This window comes from Nomia melanderi, chromosome 12 (genome assembly GCF_051020985.1).
Source record: "Nomia melanderi isolate GNS246 chromosome 12, iyNomMela1, whole genome shotgun sequence".
Taxonomy (NCBI): Eukaryota; Metazoa; Arthropoda; class Insecta; order Hymenoptera; family Halictidae; genus Nomia; species Nomia melanderi.
Genome location: NC_135010.1, coordinates 6,880,459 through 6,906,481, shown reverse-complemented (window position 1 = coordinate 6,906,481; position 26,023 = coordinate 6,880,459). Strand labels below are relative to the sequence as shown.

The 26,023-nt window shown below is 33.6% G+C and overlaps 1 protein-coding gene across 4 annotated transcripts in view; it reads right to left on the bottom strand.

Moving 5' to 3' along the window:
* rsh (Rap GTPase activating protein radish) overlaps positions 1–26,023 on the bottom strand; it is a 207,394-nt gene that overhangs the window by 62,173 nt on the left and 119,198 nt on the right. For 3 of the 4 annotated variants that reach the window (XM_031975253.2, XM_031975254.2, XM_031975255.2), the window contains exon 2: positions 2,218–2,275. The exons of the other annotated variant lie outside the window; for it this stretch is intronic. In XM_031975253.2, coding sequence (XP_031831113.1) covers positions 2,218–2,252 — 35 coding nt within the window. In that variant the 5' untranslated portion in view covers positions 2,253–2,275. The remainder of the gene's footprint in view (positions 1–2,217; positions 2,276–26,023) is intronic. 4 annotated transcript variants of the gene reach the window in all.

Here is a 26,023-nt window from a genome sequence, read left to right as displayed (position 1 = left end):
AATTAGTCAATAATTAAAATAGTCAAAACTATCGAAAACCACGTTTTCGTTACTCAATAATTAAAACAGTGAAAACTGTGGAAAGCCACGTTTGCACATTTACCCGTTTCCTCGATAGGAGATCACTTTCCAAAGTAACCATCAGCTCCCTGTACATCAGACAGCGAAAGTCGCGCTACAAATTACAGCATGGATCATGATCAAGGAGCGCGTTGTAGAAATTAGGAGGTAGACGGTGGATAAACACGCGTTCTCTCCTCCCCGGGGTCTCCGTTTAGTCGGCGGAACCACTCTCCGCAGCTGGGCGTAGCGCGTGGGCGTGCGTCACAGTGACGTTCGCCTAGGCGACGGTACAAAACGATCACTAAAACGGAGCTATACACTTCCCAGTCAGGGTTTTATATGCACTAAGGACACAGCGACGCAGGTGTGGTTACAGAGTTGCCGGAAAACGTGTTCGAGCGAGCGCCGATCAGCCTCATTCCAAAAGCAAGTGGATGCAAGTGAAAACAACTCCTTGGTATATAGACTTGTATACTTATATACTGGTTGTCACGTTTTAATCTATGAATGCAATTATTTCAGGAGCTAATCGTTATCCAAGAAACGCCTGAAACGGAATTCCTACTGTTTTCATCTAGTGTTTTATTGATTTTATTGTAAATAGATTAACACGTTGACTGTCACGATGGCCACCGATGACCGGAACTTTCAAATTACTCGAAAACAATTACAATTCGTAACACAACTGACGTCAAATGAAAATATTGAATAACTCAAATGGATTATAGTGTGACCTAATAATCGTGTAACAAATAATTGATAATTATTCCTTTTTGTTTTTGCTACGAAAGAATAAGTGATACATAAAACGCTGAAATTTTTCGTGGCGGTCAATGTGTTAACAGTTGTTTGTTAAGAAGGATCTGTTGATGTGAATGAAATTATATGATTGTAATTGAGAAAATGGTGATGAGTTTCCTATTTACTATACACCTACACCTAGAGACAAATTAATTGGCAGGAACTTAAATATTTGGGTTTCTTCATACTTTAATATTCCAATGTTTTGTGTAAACGTTTTATTTTCGAAGCACAAATCGACGTGAGGAAAATATTAAAAATATATTTGTTTATGTAACAAGATGAGGAGGAAATTTAGAAATGGTTATTCATGGTTGTTGATGCGAGGATTAAATGTATGAGATTACTGTCCTCTCAAAAGAGAACAAATTGTATTTCAGGCATTTTTTTCAGTGACGAATTGTTTCAGAGATAATTGCATTTATAGATTAAAATGTGACACCCCCTATATCCACATACATATGTCGTATACGGTGCACGTGCGAGGCGTGAGAGAATCGTTATCACTCCATCAGAGCGATTCAACGCGCGAAAAGTTAATGAGAAATTTAGAACGAATTTTTCTATCCCGAGATTCTGGATTTTGGAAAGAAATTTTATCGAAAATGAAGATTATAATAGAACGATATTAAATATTAAATTTTTGTTGGACTTTTCTGTGAATGTTTAAGAATTATGACAATGAGTGTCAAAAGAAATTTTAATTGATGACGAATGATGCTTTGTAAGAATATTGAATACTCAATATGTGCTTTCGAAAGCTTGGGGTTCATTGATGAATGAGAAAATATGAAATCTTATACCCTTAAGAACTAAATTTCTATTTAATTATACTTTCAAATTAGTTGATGATGCTGATTTAGTTGTTGAAGTAGAATTCAAATTTATGTCATAAGACTAGTAAGCTGGACAAGAAATTTAATGATAATTCTCTTGTTTAATACTTGTTTGCATTTTTAAGGGTTAAAAAAGTGGAATAAAGGAGTTCGAGAGTTCCTCGACATTTCCAAATTTTCTAAGGGGAAAGCTTTCTATTGATATAAAAAGCAATTAAAGTTTAATAGATTATTTCTTTAAAAAACGCCTATACGAATTCATTAAATAAATCACTTTAAAAATGTCAAAATAAATTTAATATCATGCGTAAAGCAAAGGTTTCGCTTAGAAAATTTCTTCTGCAGTTTCTCGTTACTTTTGCACACTGAATCGACCTGTATCGCTCGCAACGCGCACCGTACGCAGCCAATGGAGAGCAAGAAAGAAAAAAAAAAGATAGATATAGAGCCGCATGTCTGTCCTCGTATTCAGCGTATAAGAAAACTCTCTTTGCAATATTTAATTTGGCGTTTCGACCTGAAATGTCGAAGTCTGGGGCTCTGCAACGACATCGCATGGCAAGGACCTGGCCGACCTGCAAAAGATACACACACACAAAACGTTTTTTCTGCACGAATGCGTCGGGCCGTGATGGAAATGTGGTGAGATTTGTTGTGGTGGGTGTCGGTGGCCCCGAGTCCTGGAAAATTGCACCTTGATCGCAATTTACCTTCGATTATTTCTATATAATTGTATATAATGTTTTTCTATAGAATTGTTTCTGTATAATCATATATTTCTATACAATTTTATATATTGTAATATGTTTTATAGAATTGTTTCTATATAATTGTATATTTCTATACAATTTTATGTATTGTAATATATTTTATAGAATTGTTTCTATGTAATTGTATATTTTTATATAATTCTATATAATATCTTCCTATATAATTATTTAAATATAATCGTTTCTATATAATTGTATATTTTTATACAATTTTGTATAATACTTTTTTACAGAATTGTTTCAGTATAATTGTTCCTGTATAATTGTTTATTTTTATATAATTCTGCATAATATCGGTCTAAATAATTATTTAATGAATTATCGACTATCAATTATTAGTTCCTTCATCAACAATTATAATTCTCAAACCTTAAAGCAACGTTATAATAACTTCTTTAAAAAAAGAGTTGTAATATTTACGTAGAAATATCTCCATCGCGAGTTTCCAATTTTCCCGTAACAACTTCCAAATTTTTCCGTTCACGGTTTTTGGATTTTTCTATCGAGAACCATCAATTTTTCTATCGCGAGTTTCCAATCGTTCCATCGCTAGTTTTCGATTCCTCTGTCTCGAGTTCCTAAATTCCTCGACCAATTTTCAAGTTCACTCATACTATAATCCTCCAATATCCAGGCCGACAAATTTTAATTTCTAATTAAAGGATAAAAACTTCTACTCTCTAAGTCCTGCTATTTTCCTCGCAACTCTTCAATCCCAATTCCGCTTTTACACCGCGAGTTCTCAGTCCCTCCCGTCCGGATTCTTCAATTTCTGCATCGAAGAATTTCTATTTTCGTTCAGAGATCTTACTCACTTTTCAATCCTTGCACCCTGAGTCCTGAACTTTTATTAAACTTCTAATTCACGATCGAATCGTTCGAAATTCGTCGAGGACGTCGAAGACAACAAGCGGAAGCAGAGTTTTCAGTCTGGTAGAGACTTTTTCAGTCCGTCCATCCCTTTTTTTCCATTCACCCCGTTGTCTGACTGTGAGCTAAACGCGCGCGATATAATTAGTTGGCACAGCTAGCTCCATAAGCTCCGCGTTTAATGAAGTTCAACGTTCCACGGGGATGGTTACTTCAATCTTCAACTTTGCAACCAACAGCGGTGGGTCCGGGACGCTTGTCGGATGTCGCGGAACGTTGACGCGGTAAATATTTACAAAGTTAAACATGGGGAATATTTAACCACTGGGATCATGTTTTTTAACCAGGCTGGAAGGTTTTTGGTTTAACGGATGAATGAAAATCTGGGCATCGAATATTCATACAGGATGTGTGAATCTGTGATGTGCTTTTGTAAACATCATTTCCTGAATACTAGGAGGGATATTATTTAAAATTTTAAATAACGAGCAGCGTGTTTCATTTTATACCGTAAGTACAGCTTTGAGAATAAAATATTTTATTCTATGCAGCCTTGTTTCGAAATAATATTTGAAGATGGTATTTTATTTGTAGAGTGCTGAGTATGTTTTTGGGCTAACTTCAAGGTGTTTATGTTTAGTTTCGTTAACGATGAACGGAGTTGTGTAATATTATTCAGGAACAACACGAAACATTAGCTTGGCTGTGTCAAGTATTATTCGAATGGGACTTGATTTGAATAACAATAATAAGTAATGAATCGTTATTTGGTTGCTTGTTATACAAGATATTTGTTATTTATTATTCGTCAGTTCTTGTTAGCATATCATTTACGTTTCTTAAATTATTATATACTGTGTTGTGTAAAAATGATTCGGAATATGGAATAAAAACGACGAATACATAAAATTTATTTATTACCGGAAAGAATGAATATACTAATTATTCCGTATTCGTAAATAACAATCAGATTAACCCTTTGCGGACGAATGTCGATATTTCGGCGAAATAATATTTTCATATTCGGAGCGCCAAGTAGCAAACAGATGATTAAATTTCTCAAACAGCGAGAGATCAGTACATAGTTTCCATTTTTCAATTATTTAAGCAACCGATGTATAATTTAGCCTCATCTGCTGAAGGTTTCGTATATTTCGAACAATCTTCGTCTACAAAACGTTGAATGTATTCGCGTTTCAACACTTTGACTGCTACGTTGGTCACCGATGACCGGAGCTTTCAATTTACAAGAAAATAATTATGACTTGGAAGATAATTGATTTCGAATACCAATCTTCCGTAACGTAAGTAACTAGATGATAGGGTAATATAAGAATTTTCATATCAAAGAATTAATAAGTCTTGTTTTGTATCTTTGCTATAGAAAGAATAAGTGATGTATAAAACGCTGATGTTTTTCGTGGCAGTCGACGTGTTAAATAACTTTCATCCAACAACACCACCGTGAGATACAAAATCAAATAATAATGGAAATTTAACGTAGATCCGACTGCCTTCTCGTCAAACAAAACCATCATCAATCGCATCGTGTATGCAGGAATTCATTCTACTCTAAAAAAAATTCATGCAACACCGCTGCCGCGTCGGAAATCTCAAAAATCCCAGCGGCCGGAATCCAATATCACACGGGCGAGCGTACTACTTTTCACAGGGACACAATATTTCATTTCGCGTCGGTTCGAGCACGAAACCGTAATAAGAATGGTCCGCCTGTTAACGCCATTGTCTCGTGAAATCCGAATTTATCGTGGAACGAGTCGCGAATCTCGCATGAACGTTACACGCGCTCCGAACGAAATATAATGTCTACTAATTACTCGTGGGTGGATCGTGTACGCGATCAGCTGAGTCGGAATTACGAGAGATTACGCGTATTAACGTTTTACATACTAGAATGATAATAAAGGAATTAGGAAAAAAGAAAATTGTGTAGATCGCTCAAGTATTGTACTGATGTAATATTTCTTTAATATATGATACAAGTTGGTGCAAAATTAAAGATTTGAATGACGCGCGAATTTTTTTAGAGCACAATGTTAAAGTATGATAACATCGTGTTAAAATATAATGTAAAAATGATTTAATTAGGATGCATTATCATTCTTTGTGCGTTTATTTTGTCGGATGTTATTTTATGTTACAACGTTAATAATATTGAGAAGTTCATCAATAATTATCCTTTAATCGAACGAATTATTATAGTAGTCAATGTGTTAATACTATAATAACCGACGACGTATCCATATGTCTTTTAATAATTTCACATTATTTACTCGAAACGCGTTGAAACATTTGCAAATAGCAATGCAAATAAAATATCTCGTAGTAGAGATAGTGAAAAATTATTCAAAAATTTGAACTTTTCAAGAAATGTCTTTTTACAATTTTATAGATGTGAAAGCGCAATGTATTTTCTGTTTAAAGAAATATTTGTACTTTTTCAAAGGGTCGTTTCACCCCTTCAAAATGAAATTCAGCACGAGAAAATCTGCAATCTATTAAGCTTAACAATAATATTTATTCTTTCATAACAAATATAAATGGTATTAGAAATAATTGAGTCGTTCAGAAGTTAATGCAGTTAAATCCAGAAACCAAGAATTGAGAAAATTAATGTTTTTTAATAGATAGGTTTTTAAAATTGTTGGTTTATTAATTTGATCAGAAAAGAATATTAAGTCTTTTTCCTAAAGGTAGGCTCTGCCACAATGGAATATTATTTATTCCACTAAGATTGACAAAAATCAAAAAATATCAAAAAATCGACTTAAAATGGATTACATTATTATGTTATCTTCAATATTATTAATAAGAAGAATCGTCCACTCTGCTCTCTACAAATTAACTATTTCTTAAAGTGCATTTCAAATAAAATATCGCAATAATACAGAGTTATTGAGGAAAAAATGCAAAGGAAATTCAAGGTGCGAAGGGTTAATAATTTAGTATGACAATACTCAAATTACGCTATTCTCCAGTTACTTATGTTACTAACTATCTTCATTCGATATCAATGAACTGTAATTGTTGTCAAGCAATTTCGAGGTTCCAGCCAACGTGTTAGCACCTTGACGTAAATGCCGTCTATAGCTGTCCAATGCTTGTGAATGTAGGTACAAATGACGACAATGATCCTATATTCTTAGTATCATAAATAAAGAACTATAATAATTTTATTCTGAAATCTTGATCGAACTCCCAAAAGATCAATTAACCCCTGTAGGCCGAATTTTTTTCCGTGACCATAAAAGAATGTGTACAGTATAAAATTGACAGATATTAACCTGTAAATGCAAATTAACAATATATTATAATAGTTCTAATAATTTCATTAAAACGAGTATATCTTGCTATTTTGAAATTATAATGACGTTGAACTTCCAAGACAGAGCGTATAAAAGTTTATGTTAATTAATTACTGAATTTTTCTCGCCACATTGTTATGGAAAATGAAATAAATAAAAAAAATGCCAATATATTGGTATGTGATTTCAAAGTCACACAAGCGTATAGAAAGTTAATTAACAAAAACAAAAGAATTGCTTTTGTTGTCCACCATCGATTTCAAAGTGATCGTCAACGTGTTAACGATAAATAGTTCTAACAAGTGCAACTATGAAATTAAATCGTAGGGCAAGGGGTTAATGCGGTTCACTCAGTGACGTTAATCGCGCGTCGCCCGCTTGACGTGCCCGGGAATACGAAATTATCTCGGTTGAAAGGCAGCCGGCCGGTTGGCGGCTCCCCTGTCCTAGGGAAAATCGTCCGGCGGCTCGCTTTTAAATCCATTCGCATGCAAATTCGACTATCGACGGCGGACCCGGTTAATAAAGCGGGTGGATCGAGATCATTTGATAATCGGTCCCTCGAAAATGAAATAAATCTTCTTACGGAAGCTTGGGGAAGCCAAGGGTGCGTTTATGCGTGGGTTGCTGCAGAAGTTTTGGGGAAGAATAACGAGAGTTAGAAATAAATTTGAACTAATGATTTTGTTGAGAGATTAGAATTAGAGAAGGTTTTCTGATTATTTCGTTAGCATTGCAGCTGGTATTTTGTGATGGTGTCAACGGTTTCTTTTTGACACTAGGTTCATAGGACGAGTTAGTTAGACGCACATTGGATTTTATAAATACTGTTTGGTAAATGTTTATGTTGGCTTTGATTGCTGCAATTAGACGAATGTGAATGCTGATTGTCTATTTTCAAATATAATGTTCAGAATTGGACAAGTTAAATTGCAACAGCATGATTAAGCGTCCGGCAAATTTCATTGTAATTAATGTTTAATTAATTTGCATTTTCAGTTGTTTCCTGGAACACATTCAGGAAATATACTTGCATATTTGCAGAATAGTAATTCAATTCAATTTATTCCCCGAAGCATAGGGATTAATATCAATAAATAATAATCAATAATGTAGAGCATATGTTATATAATTTTTAGATACATAATTTTGGTAGTGCGAATGTTATGATCGTTAATAAAATCACTTCAATATTTTATCCAATCAAGAAAAATTTAATAATTAAAATTGGGACAGCTGAAGGTTATAGAATTTCGATCGACAAGTGAACTGACGAATCTCTAGAAACAGAGTGGAATAAATAACGGTTTGCTCTGAGAAGTAAAAAACACTGGAAATTGATCAAACCACTGAACTTAATCAACATTTCATTCAATTTCAGTGCTTATTTCATAAACGCTCATATTCTTTCAACCACAAAACAAATAAATGTACGAAGCATTCGGAAATATAAATGCTGATGTAAGTAGTATATATCCAGTGTCTACTCAGACAAAGAGAACGTGGAAACTTTCATTTATGCTATGTGAAACACATTGTCAGATATTTTCCTGTTAGATAAGTAAAATATTAGTCTTCGTTGAACGAATAACGTAGAACAAGTCAAGACCTAAGCAAACAAACGTCTTTTCAATTAATTGAATTAATTATTGAATATTTATACTGGTGATGGTATCAGCGGTTCCTATTTTACACTATGTTTATAGAACGAGTTAGTTTGACGCACATTGAATTTTATAAATATTGTTTGTTAAATGTTTATGTTGGTTTTAATTGATGCAATTAGAGGAATATGAATGCTAATTGCCTATTTTCAAGTCTGTAATGTTTAGAATGTAGTTAAATGACATTCAATTTTCTAGGAATGATAGAATAATTTATACAACCTCAAAATCGCAATTTACAATTTTACAATAGAAATATGATGGGATTTTGTTACGTCGATTTAATTTCTCTTGTTTTAACATAGTGTTTATGAAACCCGTTAATTTAGCGAATACCGCATTTTATAAAAATTACTTGATAAATGTTTATGTCGATGTGAATGCGAATAATTGTCTATTCTTAAATCTATAATTTTCAAAATCTCGATAAACGAACATCAGCTTTTCTGGGGTCAATAGAATGAACTTTACGATAAATACCCGTGAACCTAGTGTTAATGTTTCATCATGGTCGGCGTTGCAGATCAGTGATCATCGATCATTAGTTTTTTAATTGGTCAGTTGATCAATTATAAAATGGGAGAAGAGAACTAAAACAGTAACCTTAACACTATGTTTACAAAGACTTATTGTACCGCTTGTTCTACTGCTCCTAGCAAAATCGATATCCGTTCGTTGAGGCCTTAAACATTAGTGATTGAAGAATAAACAATTAGGATATATACTAAGACAACTGTATCAATCACAATCGACGTGAATATTTAACAAACAATGTTTATAAAATTCAATACGTGTCAAAGTAACTCGTTCCATGAACCAAGTATTAAATAGTGTAGAATTGGAACACCATAGCAGGTTTTAATATTGAATCATTTTATTTAAAATTGTATTTTATTTGTAAATAATTAATAAATAACGCAAGGCAAACAATTTAAGAATGAATGGTTGTCATGGGATGAAGAGAGGTGAAAGCTAATCATTTAATGAATGATACTTGTCTGAAGGAATGGTATAAAACTACCCTAACTCGACCAGATGCTGTGTCCCCTGAAAACGTTCGTGTTCCCTGGACTTTGTGAAATTAACATTGACAGGGACTTTGCGTTTGAAAAGTGTTATTAATAGGGTATGCTGATTTCGCGTCTGCGGGGACACGGGCGTCTCATGGGGACCTTGAACTGGAGGGAGATTTTAGTACACTCTGTGGGTTTGTGGGGCGGATAAGGGTGGGTTCGAATCGTTTGACGGGCACGTTGCGTGGAGAGGGATGTATTTTTAACGATGAAAGTGAGTACGGGTAGATTGCAGTTTCTTGTGACAGTTATAAGGATGTTCTTGTTGAAATAATATATTTTTGAATTAGATAATGATTTAATAATAATGGCGTTTCATTTCATATACAATAGGAACGTAATAAGAGAAACAAAATGAACAAAATAACGTGTCCATTTCTTGCAATAGTTATATAGATGTTTTTGTAGAAATATTCGTGAATTAACTAATGATTTAAAGTAATGATTCTTTATTTTCTATAATTATAACGTAATAAAAGAAACGAGATGAACAAAATAAAAAACAAAGGTGTCAATTTCTTGTAATAATTATAAATACGTTTTTGTCGAAATATTCATGAATTAAATAATGCTTTGAAGTAATTATTCCTCATTTTCTATAGTTACGACGTAATAAAAGAAACGAAATGAACAAAATAAAAAGAAACGTGTCAATTTCTTCACAATAGTTGTACAGATGTTTTGGTTGAAGTATTCGTGAATTAAATAATGATTTAATCGTAATAATTCTTTAATTTCTACAATTAGAACATAATAAGAGAAACAAAGTAAACAAAACAAGAACAAAGTAAAGAAATAAGATACTGAAGTCAAAAGACAGTGCCAAGAGAAATAAGACACCTCCCTTATTACTTGATAACACGTCAATAATCATATGGCTGCGAATCTAATAAACCTAACGCAGCCCGAAACCGTACTTACTCATCGTTGCCAAGTAAAAGACCGCCTTTTGTCTTGTCGCGCGAGCTATTTTTATCCGCAACTCGAGAACCCGTGATATACGAGCTGTATAACAGGCTACACCTTGTCCAGAAGTTATTTTATTCCTGCGCCACGAAGCTTTCTTGGAACACATTCAACCCGTGTCGCACGCCACCACGTGGAACGATTTTTCATAGTGACGATTCGTTCGTATCGAGCGTACGACAAACAAATCGATTCTCAATAACTGCAATCTGTTATAATTATCATTAGACTGCAGATTTATGTATAATACATTTATAGGAAATTTCAAGATGAAAAATTGTACAGAATAAACGAAATACGAACAAATATATAATATATATAATAAAATATTTTAAATGCAGTATTTTGTATAATATTGTTTAAGAAAAATTATTCTCCATCGTAGTTCTATTTTCCTAATTATATAGAAAATTTGATAGTGAAAACTTGCCCAAAATGCACTGGATACAGTGTAGTGTTTTTTATAACACCTTTTAGGAAAAATTCTTCTCCATCGTAGTACTGTCTAATTACGTTCTCAAACATTTGAATTGGCTTGAAGGTCTTCTATCTAATTATCATAACAAACATTCACTCGTGGAAAACTGTTGATATTTATAACTCTACGTGGCAAAGGCGAATAATATTTTAATGGAATATTTAAACATTTATTCTTCAAACTCACTTCTGAAATGCAATAGAGAAACAATTAATTTTCGTTCTCGTTAGGTATGCATAACTCTTGTCTTTTCAGATAACAAAAACACAAACATAAAATTCTTAGAGTAACAATAAACAGCAATGTATGATTAGCCTGTAAAACTGATTCACATACGACTGATTCTCAGCATGATATTCACTATCAACCTCATAAGAAATTAAATTAATTCCATTTCACGTCGCTAACACACTTCTGTACGCATCAATTCATCCCTACGTCACGTTAGTCGAGGACCCTTCAGAAAAGTTCCAAAACAAACTGAATAAATCACAACTCGAGCAACTGCCAGGCGAATTTCCGTCGAATTCGCAAACAATTCGAATAAATAATAATCACGAGGAGATTAATGCGGCATCGCGCAACCGGAAGGGCCATAATTTATTTACCAGTGGGCGGAGTTTTCTATCGGTTTAAGTAGATTCGGAACACCTATTCAGGCGTCCCTTTAATCCCTTGACTTCCACCGTTCGCACGTTGAATTCGTGTTCCCCATTGTCCCCGTGAAATTAGAGCATCGGGCGAACAAACAATATCTGCTCGGTGTTCGAACGCGACTGACAATAAAAGATCCGAGACAATAGTCGAACCTCTCCTTTTTCAATTTCCCCTGGCTACTTTCTCCCTGAAATGAGAACAATTTATTATTTCAAGAACGACATCTAATTGCCGATTTCTTTTCTCAATTTTTTTTTTTCAAATTCTTTTTTCGTCGGCGTTGATGCGACCATGACTGATTGGCAATTCAAACTATTTATATCTTCTAGAACTCTATTTAATTTTAGAGATAAGAAGGAAGTGATAATTAAGTAACAACGAAAGAAAGAACGACGTTAATAACGGTATTAAGGTTATTAGTAAATTAGGTTTTCATCGTATTTGAATAATTAACTTCAATAATGATTCTAATCCTTCTTTGGGCGAAGTTAGGTGATTTTAGTTCCCGTTTGAGTGCAATGCATATCGTTTCAACGAGAACATGTAAAAGGAGTGGGTGACCATTGTTGGGCTTTAGTGATTATGATTTTAAAGTAAAATCAAGTATACATATGCGTGGGAGTATTTGTGAAGAAATTACGATGTAGAAATAAGTTCAGAGGTCATAATATAATATCAAACAATATAATGAATAATAATACTAATAATAATGTAAAAATGATAGAATAATTATAGAAGAATAATAAAATAATAAAAGAATAATAAAAGAATAATAACAGAATAATGAGAGAATAACGACAAAGTAATAATACAATAATAACAGAATAATAACAACGTAATAATAATATGATAATAATATGGTAATATTATTACTATAATATAATATTATTATTATAATAAACGGCTAATTGTTCCATTTCGAAAGCTAAATTTTCGTGAACGATTCATTTTTTCGGCATCCATTGTGTTGCAGTGCCACCGGAAACGATAAACAATGCCCACCTGACCGGAACCGTCAGCGCCGTGGGCGTAATAATACACCGGAAAACGACGTCGCGTTGCGGTTCGCATTAACGGCCGCTGAAATGTCCGGGTGTCATCGTCGCGGATATATTCGACGGTTCGTGGCACGACATTCATTTTCTCGCGGCGGTATAACGTGACCGGGACACTGTGTAAACGATTTGACCGAACCATATGCGCGATGCAAACGACGCACCGATATTTATACACAGTGACGAGAATATAAATAGGGATTTACTGATTCCTACATTTGATTCTATCGCGTTGCTATATATTTAATTAACGCAACAGTTGAAAATGTACTTGTTATATGAATATGCTACTAGCATTGAAACTTTTGTATACTTTATTTCTGATTTACACATATTTTCCACTTACATGTCATATTTTATAAAATTACATTTTAAGTGGAATTATTAGATAAATTTAAGGCAGATTTTATACAATTTTATAATATTTTACGAATATTTAAATACATTTATTTGCAGACCATTTTTTGCATCAGAGAATTTGGCATCAAGTAGGTCAATTGTATTTTTATCATTATCTGCAATTTTAGCTCTCCACGCCAAGCGACTTTTGTTCCAAATATTTTTGTTTTTATAGAATAATCGATTTACAAATAAATTTTGATAAAAGAGTTATATGATTCTGTGTTATATGATTCTGATCAATACTTGCTGTATTGGACTGTGGTATTTCTTGTTTAATATTATATGTTATTTTAGTTCTTGAATGCATTGAGACTATTGAAGCTTTTTTCAACATTATTTTTAATGCTTGTATAGTGGCATGTATTTTTATTGTTAATTTTTATGTTCAATTTTGTTGCTGTGCACAATATTACTCCTCTCTTAGATAATTACTGGCATCATTAAACTTGTTTTTCATTTGTGTAATGTACCATTTGAAGGTATATTATTCGATTCATGAATATGTTATAAATACTGATGCTTTTTTACACCTTATTTAAATAAATAATTTCATTTAAGCAGCATTACATATGAAGGGGAATAATTAAATTCGAAAATAATATGTGACGTTGAGATTGAATATTAAATTGCAACAGCATGATTAAGCGCCCGGCAAATTTCATTATAATTAATATTTAATTAATTTGCATTTTCAGTTGTTTCCTGGAGCACATTCAGGAAGTACACTTGCATATTTGCAAAATAGTAATTCAGTTAAATTTATTCCCCGAATCACAGGAATTAATATCAATAAATAATAATCAATAATGTAGAGCATATGTTATGTAATTTTTAGATACATAATTTTAGTAGTGCGAATGTTATGATCGTTAATAAAATCACTTCAATATTTTACCCAATAAAGAAAAATCTAATAATTAAAATTGGGACAAATGAAGGTTATAGAAATTCGATCGACAAGTGAACTGACGAATCTCTAGAAACAGATCAAGTGGAATAAATCACAGTTCGAAATAAATTTGAACTAATGATTTTGTTGAGAGATTAGAATTAGAGAAGGTTTTCTGATTATATCGTTAGCATTGCAGCTGGTATTTTGTGATGGTGTCAACGGTTTCTTTTTGACACTAGGTTCATAGGACGAGTTAGTTAGACGCACATTGGATTTTATAAATACTGTTTGGTAAATGTTTATGTTGGCTTTGATTGCTGCAATTAGACGAATGTGAATGCTGATTGTCTATTTTCAAATATAATGTTCAGAATTGGACAAATTAAATTGCAACAGCATGATTAAGCGTCCGGCAAATTTCATTGTAATTAATGTTTAATTAATTTGCATTTTCAGTTGTTTCCTGGAACACATTCAGGAAATATACTTGCATATTTGCAGAATAGTAATTCAATTCAATTTATTCCCCGAAGCATAGGGATTAATATCAATAAATAATAATCAATAATGTAGAGCATATGTTATATAATTTTTAGATACATAATTTTGGTAGTGCGAATGTTATGATCGTTAATAAAATCACTTCAATATTTTATCCAATCAAGAAAAATTTAATAATTAAAATTGGGACAGCTGAAGGTTATAGAATTTCGATCGACAAGTGAACTGACGAATCTCTAGAAACAGAGTGGAATAAATAACGGTTTGCTCTGACAAGTAGAAAACATTGGAAATTGATCAAACCACTGAACTGAATCAACATTTCATTTAATTTCGGTGCTTATTTCATAAACGCTCACATTCCTTCAACCACAAAACAAATAAATGTTCGAAGCATTCGGAAATATAAATGCTGATGTAAGTAGTATATATCCAGTGTCTACTCAGACAAAGAGAACGTGGAAACTTTCATTTATGCTATGTGAAACACATTGTCAGATATTTTCCTGAGATAAATGAAATATTATTCTTCGTTGAACGAGTAACGTAGAACAAGTCAAGACCTGAAGACAGACGGCATTTCAATGAATGGAACTAATTGTTAAATATTTTCCTCTCAAAAGAGTGATCTTCTGAAGAGTGAAATGTTATCTTTCTTGGTTACACTGAATTCAACCCAAATATTTTTCTATTCAATCCTCTTATTTTGATTTACTATCTTTTTATTATATAAACAATATAGTTTTCTTCATTTACATTTCTTATTCTCTACAAGACAAATAATATAGTTTTCTATAAGATTTTTCATTTCTACTTTTAATTTCTCTATCACATAAACAATATACTTCTCCATTTAAAAGACGAAAACTTAACGTTCGTACAAGTATAACAGCTCGCTTCCCAACCAGACAAGTAGTATACTCATTCTCCAGCCAGACAAACTCTCGGCTATACTCTTTCTATTCATACTCCAATTAATTCCCGTCATTTTACCTGAACTTCTGTGACGCGAGTAACAGTTGGTACACCGCAGAAACTCGGCAGAAGTTCAAGTACCGTTTATCAAGAATAGCGACAGTTCCACTGTTATTATTCTGCGCAATCAGAGTTCACCAAGATCACACATCTCTGAAGCATCCGTGAGCATAGCTCACGGGAGATTATTCTCGAGAAATTCCCAGCGGCTGGCGGCGAAACAAATTATGGCAATTCGCGAACGGTTGATTCGCGAAAACTACTCCGCGATTTTAGTTACAAGGGAAACGCGATCGCTCGTGCACGGTTCCCGGTGAAATTATGAGCTCCCGCCACGGTAGTTTGCATAATTGAAATCATTGTTCGAACACGGCCCGAGTCACGCTTTCATTTAACGAACCGTCGTCCATTTAATCGCGCGATTAATTCACCAGGCGACATTAGTGAGCTCTTTTATCAAGAGTCGCGTGACTCTTGGAAACGGATTGTTCAAACTTTTCAAATAAATTACAGGGTCTGATATATGGGTCTTGTAAAGAAGGTCGCTGAGTTTTATCAAAAATAAGAAAAGAGTTTTCATGAAATTCAATTTATTAATTCTTTTGTACGTTAGTTTTATTGTATTAACACGTTGTATGCCATGGGGGCCACCGGTGACCCAAAACCAAATCGAATTACTGTAATTCACTCAAGTAAACGACGATTATTTAGAAATATTTCTATATTATAAATAATGCTACCTAATGTGGTGATGTTCAGCTAGATGAATGTGCGATAATAATTACGCAATTCAATCAAATGATTTAATATTATATTTTTCCCATTTTGTGTATTTTGCTCTATGAAATCGTGCGACGTTCAACGTGTTAAAATGATGAATCTAGGAAATCATTCTTGAAATTTGTTTTGCATATTTCAAGTGGGAAAATGGAATTTTATGTAGAAACGTGAAGTCTGGTTAGAATATGGAGTTTATTTTGACATTGTAGTAATTTATTAGTTGATAGCGTTATTTATGTTGCAGGTGTTTGTATGAATTACTTGATTTAAGGATTTCATGGTGATATGTGTTTAATTACATTACTTGAGAATATATCTGATGCTGTAAAGAGTGATATTAAATTGTGTCTCCTTTACACAAAAAATAGACTGATTTATATGTAACAATTAATTTCTATCATCAAAGCTAACAATCTATCTCAATCCTCTAACTCCCAAAAACAACAATGACTATTAGCAAAAGTTCATTAACATTAAAAACCCACACATTTGGACTAAAAACGAAAGTAACAATTTTTATCAAACATTAAATATAGAGACTTAGAAATAAATTACCACAAATTTGAAGAAACGATATTGAATCACTAATCGCTACACTCAATACTTTAATCTTTAACCCCTTGATGTATTTACTTTCGCTACTGAGCTCGTGTAACATTTTACTATCGACAATTTGGACGAAATGCAATAAAATTTTCTGTTCTACTTTACGTAGAAATTTAATTTGAAAATAGTACATTTGGAATTTTTTACTTTGATCCGTAGGGAATGAACAACATTCAGTTTTATTAACCCTTTGAACTCTGTAGGCTCCAATATTGCACCAGTTATAATATTTTAATGAATCAAAGAAACTACCTTAAAATTATTAAATTTTCTGCACATCCAAATTTTGTACTGAGAAGGAAAATAAAAGATCGAAGGAATGTTATAGCATTTTTCATTTTCACTAGAGATACCATAAAAATTAGTTGCAGTTACTGATAAATTACAAAACCATCTGGGGTGCTAAGGGTTAAATTAATCTATAAATGGCAAGGGGTTAATCATTATTACTTTAATTGAAGTTCCCAACAGAAATCTTTCAGCTCCAACAAACATTTCATCCAACAATAAATTATCGCATCGTGAACAGTAATGATGAAACGTGCAGAACGATCGTGTTGTACCTGCAACGGTATCGGTACAAAGGGTCTGACCCACTTTCGATGCGCATACTATACAAGTTACCTCGAATTCGAGTGACATCCGCGAGATTACGATTTCCGCGGGAATAAATAACATTTTCGCGCGAACGTTACAGGAATTATCCGGCGTATCCGAGGGTCGGATATATTTTCTCTGGGAAATTACGGGGCTGGCTCGGCGACCAGGGGAATGCCTTAATCAAATTCGGCCGCAAAAGTAATCTGTACAAACTCGTCCGGCGTCATTTGAAAAACTCATCTGCCGACCGCCGGAAAATATGAAACGACAGCTCGGGAAACCAGTTCGCCTACATTTTTAGAAGAAACCCGCGGCGACCGCGATCGGGCGGATGAAATTACGTTCCCTCCTCCGCCGGCTTAAAAGGTCGCGATAATAATGAACGAAAACTGAAACTACCAGAAAAAAATAAAGTTGTCTCGGACATCGAGGTTGGACGGAAATTACTTCTTAATTGAATTTTTAGTGAATTTATTGAGCGCACGTTTGGACGGTGCTGGATAATTTGACACTGGGTTTATGGAATTAATTTGACGCATATTGGATTTTATAAAGATTGTTCCTTAAATGTTTATGTCGACCATGTCGACCATTTATGTCGATGCAATTAGATGAATATATATCTGAATTATTTTTTAAATCTCTGAGAAGATTCCAAAGAATGAAAATCAATGTTTTTAGGAGCAGTAGAATTGTAAGTACAATATATCTCCGTAAATCTAATTGAGGAATGTAAGTTGAATAAATTATATATTTTTAGTGGTGTAGATTAAGAATATAAATAATCAAATGGTAGATAGTTTTGATACATTGAAAATAATAAATGTTCAGAAAGATAATTTATTATAATAAACAAAACTAATTTTAAATTCAAAATTGATCAAATAAAATTGAAATATTAAAGCTCTCCTGTTAGTATATTCCATTCGAGAGGGATAATTTTATTTTGACACCCCTTATATACTGGATTTACTGAATAAGTTTGACCATTGTGTACTATACTATACTTAGTTCCCAAGAGTAATCTGTCTTCCTTTGGCGAACCTCATTCTACTTTATTCTACTTCTGTTGCAGTAATCGACTGTGCTCGTTTCGTCTGACTCTGGTTGTCTCATTCTACTTGTCATACTTGCCAGACTCAAATCTATCATACAACTTCTAATTTATATAGAATATTTGTATAAACTCTGTACAGAATATAACACAGAAATTATATATAGAATTTATAGAGGAAATAGAAATATTTTCGAAAATTAAGAAAACAAAATAAATTTTATAAAATATAAACAATATATTATGTATATATGTTATAATAAATAGTATATCTAAATTTATATATGTTATAATAAATGATATATGTAAACCAACGTATATTACAATAAATAATATTGAATTCATATATGCTACACATATTGTTATATGGCATAAGGATTTTCCGAAAGGGAATCGATATTAATTTCCGAGCGTGATGCATTTCTCGTAATAAACGTCGTTTCCAGTTCATCGCGCGGCCGATAACTTTCAAATATTTTCCACGTTGTCGACCTACAGACGCTACCTTTTCATTTCCACAGGAAAACAACAGCGCAGAAATAAAACAGGGAAATGTTTTCAACGACGTGCGCACGTCAGAATCGAAGGATACGAGTCGCAGAACGAGCTAGCTGTCGCACGACACCAACGAAATAGAAATAATACACTCGCACGTGAAATCGGGACGCCCCCTTGTCCATTATCGAACGTGACTTTCAATATATACTCGATATCTCGGGACAGAATCTTTCGATCAAATCACAGTAACAATTTTCGTTTGTTTAAAGTCGACTGATCGAAATTTTCCATGTTGAATGATTAAGAAACTATACGTGTCTCTTAATTACCTTATCTGGCAAGTTCCTCTTTTTCATTGGTAGATTGTTAGATAACTAATTATTAGTGACATTATTAATTAATTAATTTATTTATTGATTGAGTGAAAAATATATTGTGAAACTGGTTGGTATCTACCCTTTAATTTTTTCAAATTGATTGTCACATTTGTTTAGAATCCTCCATTCAAAATTTGAAATAAAAATCTTCAATAGTATTTTTACTTGTATCCTGAGATATTTTTTCAAAGGTTACAAGATGAGTTGAAATGTCCTATTTTCTAAGATATTATTGAATAAATTGATTTAGTGATACCCAAATTAAAACATGCATCAATCGAAACCTCAATGAATGTGTTTCTATAATTTATATAAAAACATACAGGCTAGTAAATATAATTACTCAGCATTTCTAATTGTAACCACTTATTGTTAGGTCAAATGTGAATCCAAAATATTTCTATATAATACATCTTTATAAAAATAAAAAAAAACTGTGACAGCTCGTTTTGACTCAGTTGATAGTTCAACAAATAATAAATATTTATGTGTTCTTTTAAGGTATGCAGTTCTATGTCTGCCGTATTCTTTTGCTGTTTTACTTCAATATATTCTTATTCTCTAAAACTAGGGACAAGTTCTGCATCATATATCGTATATTTTGATTTCGTTGTTTATGATGTATATCCTTTTTCATTCTCCCTTACGTTGTATTGCTTCCCAAGAACGGGAAACTTTCTTTTACGATTCACGGAAGATCTCGCAGCAACGGTACGCTGTTTACCGGGCCATTGATCCACAGGTGGCTCCTAAATGCAAAGAACGCGCCGGGTAAATCGTTCACGAAGTCGTGAAATTCAGCGTGTCTGATTTATGATTGAGTACTGAGCATGTGGCAGTTTCAATGAGATCGAACGTACGTAACACGTGTTCCTCGTTCGCAAAAATCATTCGTTGAAACTCCAATTTTGCTTAAGTAATAAATTCCCTGATAAGAAGAACATAAAATCAAATTTTATTTAAACAATTTTGTCACTTTTCAAATTATTCAAAGTGAACTATTCGATGTTTTTATTTTATTCACTATTTCCTTCGTAACCTTTTCTTAGTTCGGTTTATTTGAGCAACGAATACTATTATTTGTAATTTGATATTATTCGAAATAATCGAATATTTAGAAAATATATCATTAATTATTTATCTCTAGTGATGGAATTTTAGAACATACGTAATCGAATCTCGATTATGAAATAAGATTTCTCATTTTCATTGAAGTAGTTATTTGTGAATTATTTATCTTCTTAGTTCATTATAATTTTAAATGAAAAATCTTCAATCCTACCTTCAGTTTTAATCGCGAACGTATCGTTAATTGCAATAATACTCTACATTATACCTCACAATGTATATTCCCGAAAATTTCGATCGAGGGCACGGCACATTGGAGTAATTTTCCCGAATTTAATCTAAATCCGAAAAATTACCGGAAATATCTTGCCGCGGCAGCATTCTGACGATCAGAATTCCCACGGGTCCGTGGATTCCTGCGTCTGAAACGCTTATGCAATTTGCGGCGAAACAATTCGACGCATCTGCTTCGATGCACGATCGAATAAAATTATGCGGAACGCGGGCAGAACGATTGTTCCGCGATTCGCTAAGGAACATCGACAAATTATCGAACAAAACCGACAATTCACAAACAAATATTCTGCACCCGTGGATCAACAAAAAACAAGCGTGCGCAACAATCATTTGAATGAAATGGCGACCGAATTTTCGGCATTTCCGGCGGATAAATACACGATTCGATTGCATCGCCGGTCGATTCGCCGATTAAATATTTCGCAGTAGTATGTTTTGCGATCGTGACTAGTGACCCTTTTTCACGAATGGAATTCTCAGAAATTTTCTGCATGGAGCACAGTCGATCGGAAGGATTCCGTTCGTTGTGACGTCAATTGACATCAGCCGGATTAACCAATCGCGCGACAACGGTCGCGCTTTCGACGCAGCCAATAAATTTTCTGTTTTTATTTGCGTTTCGCCGTTGGCCGTTGAAAACCCGGCTAAGCCGATGCGTTTTCCTGTAATGGATCGCCGTGCCCGCGGCGAACCAGAGGTTTTAATTACGCTTGTAAAACTATTGCATTGATGCGAGGAGGAGTTTCAGTGTGAGTTAGCAGGGAGTTTAACTACACTGTGTATTATAGAACTATTGCAGAAAATCATTGTTTGACGTCCAACAAGCTTGTAATAGTAGTGAACGTATTATTCATTGAAAATATTCCATTTGTTTAGTAAGATATTTGAAAAATTATATAAACTGAAATTACGAAATTATGAAACTGAAATTATCGAAAATTATATAAACCGTTAATGTTTGTTGGGGTTCTTTACTTATTTTAGTAATTGAACGTTAGATTTCAATTAAGAGGTATAAAAATATTAGTAAAAATGTATAAAGAAGAAAATGAATGAATGAAAGTTTTAGTTAATTTACATTTTGTTAAATCTAGACAAATCCAGTTAATTCTAACTAGTTTTAGTTGATTCTACTTAATACCACGTATTAAATGTACTTAACTCTAGTTAATCGTATGCTAACCCAATTCTACTATAGGATTTATTTATACAGCTGTCCCATATTTGTAGGTCGTTTCCACAATTGAATTCGATTTTACGGATATTAACGTTTGACCAGTTTCGAAACAGAAACCAGAGAGAATGTAACTTTAATGTTGCCTATCTTATGTTCTTGAGCATCATAGTCGCTCAATAATTCAATGTTACCCGTCGTTCGTAACGCGAGAGCCTCGAGAGACCATTATTCAGCAACGGAATTAAACTTTCGCAAAAAAGTCTAGGTACGCCATCCCTCGAAATATTTCGTCAAATTTCCTGAAGAAAACTTTACTTTCAGAGTGCTCTTGTTCGCCCGACATATTCAAGAAACTTTTCCTCGCAGGCTTGTTTTCGTAAGCAGAAAATATGGAATCCACGACTGACGTGAGCTATCTGAAAATATTGTGGTGCCTTCACCGGTGACAAAGTATTTAACCATTGAAATAGGTACTGCAGATATGAATAAGCCACAAATAGAAATTTTAGAACTGACAGAATCCGCTGAAAAATCTCGGATTGTGGCTGTCTGACCCAAGACCGACTTATTCTACTTGTGACTTATTTCGTATCATCATTGCAATTGGTTTGGAGTTTCGGTATTTCATTTTATCTACTAAGATGATGTTATAGTGAATGTGTCTGACTATTATTCACTTATATTACTGTCACGCTTATCTAAGAAGCGATTATACTGCGAATTTTATGCAATTTTTTGTATTCGCGAACATACAATATCTAATGAAATAAAGAATTTTCAAGTTTACAATTGACAACAATTTTCATTGTATTACGACAATAATAAAATCCATGATAAAAGAAATAAATTATTACTGATCTTAAAACTTTCATTAATTATAAATCCATTAAACTATTCCATTAAATTATTTTCTCCATTTCAACCTACTGCATTTCCACCAATATTCTAAACTCCAAAAACTAAACACGTCTCTAATACATATTTTCAAAAATTAATATGAACATTAACCCTTAGCACCCCTATGTCGAGCGTGACTCGACATCAATTTTATTCACAGGTGTGCTTCTTTGTCAAGGTATTTTTAAAATAGATTATATTATTATGTTATATTGCTCTCTACAAACTATCTATTCTTTAAAATGCATTTAAAATAAAATATCGTAATATTACAGAATTACCGAGGAAGAAATGAAATTCAGAGTGCAAAGGGTTAAGCTTCACAGTTCACGAATAAAATGTTCAAACATTTTCCGACTTCCATTCTCATCGCTAACGTCATCCTCAAATCGAAAACAACAACAGCCTAAAAAACCGTGTTCCTTATTCTCCGCGTTCCATTTCTAGGTGATCCGAGCCGGCCTGCCTCGCAAAACGTCGACCCTCGTCCGAAAATGTACAACGGCCTCGAGAAAAGCCTGCACGAAAAACCAGCCCGCATGAAAGGCAAGCAGAGAGCCCACGTAATTCTATTTCCTAGTAAACCCCAGTTTCTTCCGCGTCATCAATTTATCCGGCGAGATCGTAATAAGCGCTCGGGGAGATCGTCCGGCCGTAAGGACCCGGGGACATTCTTGAACAGAGAGATGCCGGAGCCGGTTACTTCGAGGAAATTTAGATTTACAGCGGACCTGCGTAAGAGCGTCGTGAAAGCTAGGGCTCGGGGAGACTGCGTTTTCCGCGCGGTTTACCCCTTGCGAGACACATTAAGAAAGAGTATGACCTCTGCGAAGAAAAACGTTTAGTGGATGCTGGCCGAGTCGTGGATTGGTGATCGCGTTATTAGAGATGCTTGTGGTTGGCGGACGTTTGGAATACATTTATTGTCGAGTAGAAGTTTTATTGATTGTGTCTTTTGGAAGTAGTTTTTGTTTGTATGGAAGCTTGATCGTGGTGGTTTGTGAATTGTATTGCATATTGTAGTTTTAGTTGTTGTTTGTAGTAATAAATGAAGTTCATTAGCAGATGGAAGTTTTATTGATTGTGACTTTTATGTATACTATGTATTGTATATTATAGATTCGATTATTATTTGTGATGATAATTTAAGAAATTGATAAAAGAATTTTTAAATTTTTCAAATAACGAATAAACTTCATAGTGTACTGTAGTGTTTATTTTATTTTCCTGAGCTGCGTGAAAGGTATGTAATAGTAGAATTGAAACAGAATTTTTAAATTTTTCCAATAACTTTAATAAATTCCACAGTATATTGTAGTTTCTGTTTTATTTTCCCGGTCGTGTAAAAAATATAAAATAGTAGCATTGGAAAAAGTATTTTTTGTAAAGGAAAATATTGATTGTGTATTGATGGTGAGTTGTGAATGTGCTGAAAAAATAGTTTTAGGTATCCTTTCAAGTTTTCGTGGAAAAATATACTGTTGAAATTGTTTTATTTTTGTAAAATTTGTCCCGTATGGAATACATATTCTTCTTATTAAAATAAGTAATTCCTAAATCATAGTTTTATATTACTTAAAACAGTGAAACGAGAACTATAATGTATGCTACAAAATTATTCATAATTTAATCCCATCCTTCATATTATTTCACCTAATAAAACTCGCAAGAGTTATATTATTCTTATTTTATCGTTATAATTCCCCAACAGGGAAATGTGTTTTTCAAACATTTATTAAGCTGAATATAAACAAAACAAGTCTTTTAAATACACCACGGATTTCCATTCTAGCATGAAACAAAATATTTTTCGAGATTTTATTATTTCCACCGATAAATGTTTCCCAGCTACTACAGTCAGCTCGAACATCGTGTTCACTAGTTTATAGCTGTCACTGTAAATCAAGATTGAAGGATATAACTATCAATAAAAAAGCAAAGAAAATTAAGAAAAGTATCTATCTGTAAGTAAACAAATATTCAAAAGTACAACTACCAATTAAGAATAAAGAAAGAAAATTAAGAATAGTATCTATTTATCTACAAGTAAACCGGTATTCGAAAATATAAACATCCATTAAAAATCAAAAAAGAAAATGAATAAAAGTATCTTTCTGTAATTAAACCAATATTCAAAAACATAAATATGAATTAAAAATAACGAAACAAACATAACAGAAGTGTCTATCAGTAAGTAAACAAATACTCGAACCAGGACATGAGAACTGTAAAAATGATAGATACTTTTCTTACATTTCTTTCTCTCTTATGATTGATCGTTATATTTTTCATGTATTCATACTTTTTTGCATCCATCACTAAAATTATTCAAGACCATCCTACCGCATCGCCGCTCAACTTGCACCAATACGTGTTCAACACGGGACAAGAAAATCTTTCAAATCCAAAGATCTGCATAGCGTGGGATCTCCTTTCAATGCTGCGACTTTGATCAATCCAACACCTCCGACAGAAGAATCGCGCGACCACTCTCTAGCAGCCGAGAAAAGAAGTTCTCCTTCAAGACCAGGGAACCGTTAGAAGAAATGGAATAAAATGGTGGTTTCCCGGTGAAATCACTGGGCCGCGAGGGGGTTAAATGACGTACGCGAGGAATGAGCAACGCTGGCGCGGCGCGGAGGCTCGAATGGTCGGGCGTGAAGCGAATGGCGGAGCCGGGAAGATGAAGAATGCCTCCCGCCACGGTCCAGGAACACGCGGGCAAGGAGAAAATCACACGCGCTGTTGCTTCGGGAACTAAAGGGAGAGGGCGGCGCGGGGGGGATGGAAAAGGCGGAGCTCAAAAAAGAGAAAAGAAGCGAATAAAAAGAAATACAGGGAAAAAGTGAAATAGAAAGGGAGAGAGATGGATGCAGAAAATGGAAGGAGAAGGACAAGTGAAGGAGAAAAAAGAGTGAAAGAGTAAAGGAGCAAGGTGGAGAAAAGGGAATGACGAAGCTGAAGAAGAGAGAGGGAAAGAGTAATGTAATGAAAGAGAAAAAGAGAGAATGGGAGAAATGAAGAAGAAAATCGAAAAAACAGAGAGAAGATGAAAAGAGAGGAAAACAGAAAAGAAAATAGAAAAAAGAGAGAGAAGTAGTTCAAAATGGAGAAAGCCGGGAAAGAGAATAAAAAAGAGAAATAGCTAAAAAGAGAGAAAAACGGGAAACGAAATAGAAAAAGGAGAGAGAAATAGTTCAAAAAAGAGAAATGGACAAAAAATAGAAAAGGGAGACGGAGGAATAGTTTAAAAAAGAGAAAAATAAGAGAGAGAGAGAGAGAGAGAGAGAGAGAGAAAGAAAGAGTAAATCACAGAAAAATAGAGAGGAACAGGTAGGAA